The sequence below is a fragment of the Lactuca virosa genome, chromosome 5 (assembly GCF_052849685.1).
Source record: "Lactuca virosa cultivar CGN04683 chromosome 5, Lactuca_virosa_CGN04683_v6, whole genome shotgun sequence".
Classification (NCBI taxonomy): Eukaryota; Viridiplantae; Streptophyta; class Magnoliopsida; order Asterales; family Asteraceae; genus Lactuca; species Lactuca virosa.
Window position 1 is genome coordinate 435809388 of NC_136430.1, and position 9466 is coordinate 435818853.

The following is a 9466-nucleotide window of genomic DNA, read 5'->3' on the forward strand; positions in this document are numbered from 1 at the left end:
GATTTGTATGTAGTATAAAAAGTATTGTTTATATCCTTCATTTCTTTATGTATGATATCTAATATCTTCATCTTTAAACATAAAATTTCATTGATCCGCAGGGGCGGATCCAAGGGGTATCCCGGGATACCCCTCAAAAAAATTTCGATAGTGTAATTTAAAAAAAAAATCGTTTTATGTAGTGTATATATACACATCCCTTCACTAATAAGCACAAACAAATAACTAGTCTACTGGTTAAGATGTTGGCTTATTGAAACAAAGGTCTCATGATCAATTCTCACTCTTTACAAAAGCATTTGTTTACACCGAAGGGTTTGGGTTTGGTTCGATTTTAAAAGTTTCAAAACTGAGGCTATCGGTTTTGGGTTCGATTTTAGGTCAAAACTGACCCGACCCTCCCCATGTTCGGCCGTTGCGGTGATACCCGGAAAAAAAATTGGGATACCCCTTTGCTTTGAGTCTGGCTCCGCCATTGTTGTTCCGTTTGTTGACTTTTTGTTTCCGAAGACGAAGGGGTTGCACTTGCAGAGGATTGCTGAAAAAACAAAAGGGTTGTTCTTCCCCTCCATGTCTGTACTGGTGGTGCTTCTCCATCATGACCCACCTTGAACATCTAGGTAGTAACTTTCTTTTGATTCCTATTTAAGTTGAAGTGTAACCTTGCTCAAATATGTTTATACTTTGTGCAACAACATCGATCATTTACATAGTAAATTTCTTTTAATTCTCCCTCGATCAATCTTTTTATTCCCCTTCAATCAAAAGCATATTTATAACTTGCTAGAGCAATTTATTTATCATGAAGTTGCAATTAATAACATAAAAAGATGGGATTTCTTTATCAGTTATTCTTGGTTTAGTATGTTTTGAAATAAATTTGGATTTTCATGTTTGATGTGAATGGATTTACTTATCTTGTTCATATTCATCGGTTCTCTTCTTCATCTTCACATATTTTCTAGGTTGAGACTTCCTTAAGACAATGGTACTAGTGGGAAATAGATGCGGTAGTGGATGGGGGTGGTCTTCAAATGATATCTATGTTTAATTTAAATAAATAATTTTAAAACAGTTAAAAATTATAATTAGAAAATTCATGTGGACAACAGGTAAGTGTCACGTATATCGGTTTGTTAACCAAATCGCCCACATAGGCATGGTAACTAGTTTATAAATTAAGCTCTAAGAAAATAGTTTTTTTTACACTTGTTATGACAGGGTACTATTGCGAGACATATAATGATCCAAAAATCTCAAACTATGTGTTATAAGATGAATTTGGCGTGGATACATCCAATAGTGAACTCTAGTAGTGCAACGACAATGTTTTTGGTTAGGTAATATATACACCTTTTTACATATTTCATTATAACGGGAAATCTATATCTCTTAAGCAAAATATTAGTGAAGGAAAATTGTAGTTCACTCCGAGACGGTCGCATGGATATAAAGATCGTCAAAAACGGAGTTCGTACGAGGAAGTTATGACCGTCCGAAGTTAAGATAAAATAGTTGCAACACCACGGCGCGATAACATGACCATGACGCGGTGAAACCAACTTAACAAAAAAAATAACATATTTAAAGCCCCTATTTCGTCATTTTGGGGCAAATGAACAACAAGAACTCAGATAACATGTAAGGGGGAGAAAGAGGCGAATTTTGGAAGGATTAAGCTCACAGAAGGTCTGAAGATCGTTACGAGCCTCAGTTTTCGCGATACCGATGTCGAGGGTAAGTTTATGCAATGATTAATTTGTGTATTTCATACATATGTCAGGATGAGTCCCGTGCACCGTGAAGTCATATTATTCTAGGATCTTGAGGGTTAAACCCAGAGTGTTAATTAGTCGGAAAAACTATGTTTACACTTTGAATATAAGTTGTAAACGAGTTTTGATATATCAATATAGTGACATGGAAGTTGTGACTATTGAGATTTTCAGAATTTAATGAGTAGGTTATTGAATGGTATGTGGTAATTGTTTTAACAGTTACAAACTAAAGTCGGGAACGAGGTCGCGAATACTAGAACCTCCAAGAATTGACTGGTCTCAAGGTGAGTAACACTACTCTAACATCCACTGTTGTGATATATGTGATATACATTATGTGAAATATATCATGATCTAATTGAGTGATTATTATTAGGGAATTGATTATTGTCTAGGGATTGGTTATGACTAAGAGACTGATCCTTACTGAGAGATTGATCATTTTTGATAGATTGGTCATTATTGAGTTAGATCATGATTGAGAGATTGACCAGTGTTGAAAGATGGATTAATGTTGCGAAATAGATCATCACTGATAAAATGATTGTTAATGATAATTTGATTATTATTACGAGATAGATCATTATTGAGAAAATGATTGTTAATGATAAATTGATTATTATTTCTAACAAATTGATTAATATTAGATCTTATAAGAGGGTACGAGAACACCACTAAGTGTGTAATTTATTTGATATATATATAAGTGATGATGAGTTGTTTGGCATTTATGTAATAAATATGATGTATGTGATTTATGTTACAATAGTTATTATTCACTAAGCGCTTACGCTGTTGTGATTATTATTTTGCGGGTATATTATTGTGGCGTCCGACTCGGATCTTGTACTTGAGGCCAGTACAATCCCTGGTGATAACTTCTTATATTCGAGAGTGCTAGTGTACACCAAAATTATTTGTAAATTTTAAATGATAGGTGAAATTTTTGGGATGTACTTGGTATAAAAAAGTTGGGCGTTACATTTTTTGACATAAAATTTGAATATTTAGTTAGCATGAATAGGTAGAAAAACAGTTATGGACCAAAGGAGTACAAATGTGAAAATTTATAGTCACATTAGCCATTTTAGTGTGTGTGTGTGAAAATCCTTATATAAAACCGGATCATGTCATGTATGTAGGCTTTTAGCATGACCATGACAGTCTCAAGGTAAAAGTGATACGACTGTGTCATCTACTCGGGCAGCTCAGTTTGGCCCGTTTAATTACATAACATGTTCTTGTTTCAATTGTAACTTTATGTTACAACTATTACAACATGTACGGGTGCTTAAATTACACTTATAATTGTAATGTGCATATGCTAAGTGTACCACCCTATTGGTTCAACTAGCGTTAGCAATAACATTAACATATTATGTCTTATGGACATACTCTAACATTGCTTATTGTCTAAACAAAAATTTTCGTGCTCTTTTATCCTAAGCATTACTTCTTCCCAAAATTTAGGTCGAAGGATTTTACATGTCCGTTTACCTACATAATAACCTACCCACCAAATATTTAGCCTTCATTTACCACCGTCTTCTCTTTATCTACGATAACCATTATATACTCATCTCCAAGTATTTAGATGTATACGTTCCTCAAACTGTATCCGTAATCATGCACACAACCCCCTAACTTGACGTGTGTTATGTAGGTACCCCTCAATTATAGGGGGTATTGATGTCCGCTTCTTTCCCTTCTTCCAACAAACAAATGCAAACCTGACCACTTACTCCTTCATGACCACTTATTCCTTCATACAACCCAATCACAACCCATGATCTCCAATACTATTGGATAACTTCCCCACTTCACATAACCCTAACCACCCACCCGCCACCGTCCCATCACCTCACCCAACCATGGACACCCCAACCACATGACAAACCATCTTAAAGAATAAACTACCTATCCCCCAACCCTTATCTAGTCATTCAAACCAAACCAAAATGTTATTCCTCGCCGAATGACAACATGATCCTAACACAACATTTATAAACATAGCAACCATGAAACCTCCAAAACTCAACCAAATTTCTTATTTCCCTTTTACTCACGATCCTTGTCGCCCCTCCATGACCCTTAATGGAATGCGGCCATGCACAAAGAATTTAAGGGATTAAGTGAAATTTAGATACGAGATTTGGTACCCATACCCACATATAGACCAATCATTAATTACAATTTAAATGTGGCTATAATGACACAAATTCCACTCTGATGGGTCACTTTAACGTTGTAAACCATTTTAGTGGTCAGCGACAAGACATAAGCAATAATTGTCGATTATGATGAGATGTTTAGTTTGGTGGTTAAATAGATCACATTCCACACCATTTTTAGCATGATCATCTCTTATTCGCTGCATATTTATCAATTGGATGTCAAAAATGTATTTTCTACATTGCAACCTTTACGAGACACTTTATATTCACCAACTTCCATGATTTGTTGACACAATAAACCAAACACATGTATAAATTCGCAAATCTTTATACAATGATAAACAAGCACAATAAATGTGTTATTAATATCACATCACAAGGGGTTTTAAAAGCAACATTTGTGATAATTTGCTCGTTCATTTATCATCATGGCACACATACGATCTTGCCCTTTCTTATATGATGATTTTGTGTTTACCGTTGCAACAACCACCTCTTACATCACATTATTGCTGCATTATCATAAGAGTTTGTTGTAATTAATCTTGGTCCTCTACATCATTTCTTGATATCTCGACAACTTGTGAAAATGACCTTTTCCTTTGTAAAATACACTAAGCCAAATAAAACCATTGATTCATTAGGCATTAAAACCACATTTCGTGTCTACAGATACCTTTAGAGACGACATGTTGTTTTTGTAGGGGAATCTATAGAGATGACATGACATACCTATAGAGACGACATGTCGTCTCTACAGATGCATCAACCACTACGACGCACCGTTGCTATAGGGTGACTGATGCCCACTATGTATCCATCTACGCAGACGACTCATTGTGTCTATCGTTGCATCTATGGAGACGACAAGTCGTCTCTATAGTTGTACTTGTGGAGACGACCATTCGCTTTTATAGACTAATCTATAGAGACGACATGTCGTCCCTATAGCTTTATCAAAGGAGACCATCAAACTTACAGCGACGAATCAGAATAGGGCGACATATCGTCACCAAAAGCTACCAATTGCGACGAGTTTTTTAGTGACGACAATACAGATCTATTGCGACGGGGCTATAGAGACGAAAGCTATAGGGACGACATATCGCCCCAAAAACCTATAGGGACGACTTTTTGAACCTATAGAGACGACAATTGTCGTCCCTATAGGTCTCGTTTGTTGTAGTGCAATCCCACCACAAACCTGGTTGACTTGTCCACAAAACTCTGTGCCATGATAGGTACTCTTGTTGCCAATGTTACATTCTACCATAGCCTCATCAAAGCATTTAAGTACTTTTACTTTCATAAACTCGGACGTTATTTATGTTGTTCAACAAGTCTGCCTTTTCATGCATGTTTCTTAAACAAATCATACGATATCTCAAAGGCACCATTAACTACGGTATTCATTTATTCACCCTCAAACTCATAGTCTCTCGTCACATAGATGTTGACCGAGGGCAGATACCTGAACACATGCTAATCGACAGCTGGTTATTGCGTCTTCTTTGGAGACAATTGGTTAGGTCCTTAGACCTTAATCATGGACTTGTTTAATTGTTTATAGTATTTCTATAGTTTGGACAATCGGGATTCATCCATATAACTACTTCACTCATCCACTCTTCCCTAATCGGTAAATTAGTAAATCTTTAATGGAAACCAAAAATCAGCTTCTTTATTTCTTGTTGTAGCATCACAAAGCCCATACAACATCTGTTTTACAACACAAAACCAAACTTACAATTGCCCCCAAATATTTATGTGGCAAGTGTCATGTAATGTACAAAATCATAAATTACAGTTTTCTCCATCAACAAACTAACAAAAGCTATGTTTTTTTCCTACAAGGGTAAAAAAAAATTATTTGAAAAAAAACAAAGATGTGAGTAAATATATATGTATATGAAGAATCAGGTACATACTTCCGACACGTACCCCGCCGGCGAGCCACTAGTTGTCGGTACCTGTACATGCCGCCGATCAAGCAACTCCGATCTAATTTTGTTATTCCACAACTCATCGTAGAAATCTGTACCTCCACCGCTACTTTGAACCTCCACCACCACTAAGTTTTCCGTCAACCGGAAAACCTCCAATCCGATTGCGTACTTACCATTCCGGTTTACCAAATCGACACCCCATTCCTTTCGTTTCTGGATCCTCACGTTTGCCTCCTTTACAATCTCCTCAACCTTCTCGATGATTTTATCCGGCGACTCGGCCACCACCAGTCTTTCACCTTTTCCCGGCGAGCTACTTGTGCCGTCAAACAAAGGAGAGAGGTTTAAACCGGAGGAAAATGATATTATATCGAAGGCGTTCAACGACGTTGATTTATCGTCTTCTTCTGGTCTGCCGACGATTTGTATGTCGTCTTCTAGCTTTAATTCTTTGTATCCTTTCCTGAACCACGGATCGGTTTTGATCTCATCGACGGTGATCCTCGTCTCTGGTTTTGTGTCAAGAAGACGAGATAAAAACCGCTTGAGATCATGTGACATCCATTTAGGGCACTTGTATTCGCCTTTGTAGATCTTCTTATACATCATCATGAGGTTTGCGTCATTGAACGGCAGGAAAGCAGCGTTCAACACGAACAGGATGACACCGCATGACCAGATATCCGCCTTCGCTCCGTCATACCCTCTCTTCGTGAGAATTTCCGGTGCGACGTACGATGGCGTGCCACACAGTGTATGTAACAATCCATCGGCTCGGATCTGACCTGTAACAGCACTCAACCCAAAATCCGTAACCTTCAGATCTCCGTTCTCGTCGATGAGGAGATTCTCAGGTTTCAGATCTCTATGATAAACTCCACGAGAATGACAATATCCGATGGCAGAGATCAATTGTTGAAAGTACTTCCGGCTATGCGATTCAGATAAACGACCTTTCGCAACCTTGGCGAACAACTCACCGCCTTTCACAAACTCCATCACGAAATAGATCTTCGTCTTCGTCGCCATAACTTCATACAACTTAACAATGTTCGGATGCCGGAGCCGCCGCATAATATCGATCTCGCGCTTCACGTTCGACACGAGATGAGCGTTATGAGCGATCTTATGCTTATTGATTACCTTAATAGCAACGCTGTGACCGTTTTTGATGTCCCTAGCATGGTACACCTTAGCGAAAGCGCCGCAGCCGAGGAGTTTCCCGACATCATACTTCCCGAATAAGGAATTGGCCGCCGAAGAGGCCATGCCGGGCACAAGATTTGCGTCGACCTCTGGTGTATCGACCCAGCGACACCAGAGATCGTATCGGAGTTGGAGGGGGTGAAATTTCAATAGAATTATGGAAGATTGACGAAGATCGGAGCAGATTTTGGGGTTTTCCAATTCGAATTTCTGATTGTTTTTTGTTGGGCAGACAAATTTGACGGTTTAATTGTCTGTGTGTGACCTATATACCAGCGGAGCATTCGCTGTATGTTTTATTTATTTTTCACATTTTAAATATTTTAAATTTTTTAACAAGAGACGTGGGTGTACGTCAATAAATCATATCATAATTCTTCTTATGGCAATCTTAATTCTTAAAATTGCTTCCTTAAAAACTTATATTTATACCCCATTCCAATATTCCATTAGTCATTTTCATCTTATTAATTCTCATTGTCATTTAACTGAGATATAATTAACTAACTTTTATAAACAATTTTATTAAAAAAAGAATCATTTTTTTTAAATAACATCTTTTTCCCAAAATGTCACATTTCAAACTACTTAAGTACATTTTAGAGTCGGTGGATGTGGATGGTTGGTATCAAGATATTTCAAAATCTAACATCTATATTTCAGACTAACATAAGTTTATTCCAGATTGACAATGACATTCTAGAGTGATACTAGGGCTAACTAAATTCAACATTTGTATCCATTTTTGGTCCATTGTGAATAGTTGTATTTTTCAAAAATTGTTTAGAGGATCATGAAATCTAGATTTTTATTCTTGAAAAAATGAGTATATGTAATTAGTTTTTAAAGTAATAGTTTGTTGTGGATGACAATGGAAGCGAATATACGACATTGTGTGTTATACTGCTCCATATTACATATCTTATAGTGTAGATTTATCCAAAGATATCAATTTTTTTGAGTTGGTTAAGTTGATGGCTTTGAAGTCTAAATTATATACTAGTTAGATCCATTTATCCTTTCAATGTTCTGGATCAAACATAATTCAACATATTATTGATGAAAATGATATCAAATATTTTCTTACTATTATAACTAGTATGCCTCATAACACAATATAATTGTTTGTTATTAGTCATGTCCTTGAAAGTGGTGTTAATCGATTCGTAAGGGAAATTGTTCTAGTGGTAATGGGTGTCTAGTGCTGGAAATAACCAAATACGTAATTTATTACTAATAACACAGAATCATGTTCCTTGGGATGAGCCTGTACATCGGGGTGATTTTAGGTATAAAGGTAACGATGTTGTTAATGATGGTCTAACATTTGATGGTGATAAATCAATAATCAATTATGCAAGATTTATGTGTTAGGGTGCAAAGTCACTCTTGAATGTCATGTGTGCTTACTCCTTTGTATGTGTGTAATGAGTTGTCTTTCCTTTATAAGGAAGTGAGTGATACTCATTTTATGTAATGAACACTTTGAGAGCATTAGTTTAGAGAGAGAATTATTGCAATCCATTTGTACTCTTTCTAATCAATCTAATGAGAGCTAAAACCAGATTTATTTACTCCATGTGTTCATGATTTGTATGATGATTCACTAGATCTAATCAATTCTGCATTTGTCATCATAATCAACACCACTACAATTGGTATCAGAGCAGGTGTTCTTGATTTGATCAATAATTGATCCATGATGGCATTCTAGATTTGGTGATTCTTCATTGTGTTTTGATCTTCGTGTTTAGAGAGTGTTTTGTGTTCTAGAAATCAAAATTTTCCTTGATATGATCCATAATTCGATTTTCTCTCTCTAGAATACTTGTTTGTATCAATTTCTCTCTCTAGAAAACCCATTCAAAATCACTTTCTCTCTCTAGAAATTTTCAAGTTTTTGTGATCATGATGCTTTTGGATCATGATTCTTCGATTGTGATCATTGAAGATGTGAAATACAAAGTCAACGAAAGTCAATTCTATGGATTGGTGTTGAAAGGTGGGTTGATTTCATGGGAAACTTTGATTTCTTATGAAGGTTTGAAGGATGATCATGAGAGATTGATTTTTCAACCACTTTCGAAGATTGAATGCTTGGCTGAAAATGCCCAGATCATGTCATCTCTTAGTTATAATCAATCGACAAGAAAAGAAAGAGAATTGTTTGATAAGCCATTCACTTCTCTTATTGAAAACCCAAATGATCTTCTTGATCTTAAGTTTGTTGAAGTTCAAGACTATGGAGTTCAATGTGATGTTCTTGATGTTCTTGAAGTTCATGACAAGAAGATTCAAGTTGATTCTCATGAAGATGAAAAAGTTTTTTGCTCAATTGGAGATCAAACTGATGATATTTTGT

At 36.2% G+C, this 9466-nt stretch overlaps 1 protein-coding gene across 1 annotated transcript; it reads right to left on the reverse strand.

Annotated features, from left to right (window-relative positions):
* Positions 1 to 5606: 5606 nt before the first annotated feature.
* On the reverse strand, positions 5607 to 7356 carry LOC145113613 (CBL-interacting serine/threonine-protein kinase 11-like). Its single transcript, XM_079049685.1, has one exon. It carries the CDS (start codon positions 7165 to 7167, stop codon positions 5869 to 5871), a length of 1299 nt encoding a protein of 432 aa, XP_078905811.1. The 5' UTR covers positions 7168 to 7356; the 3' UTR covers positions 5607 to 5868.
* Between the last annotated feature and the right edge of the window lie 2110 nt (positions 7357 to 9466).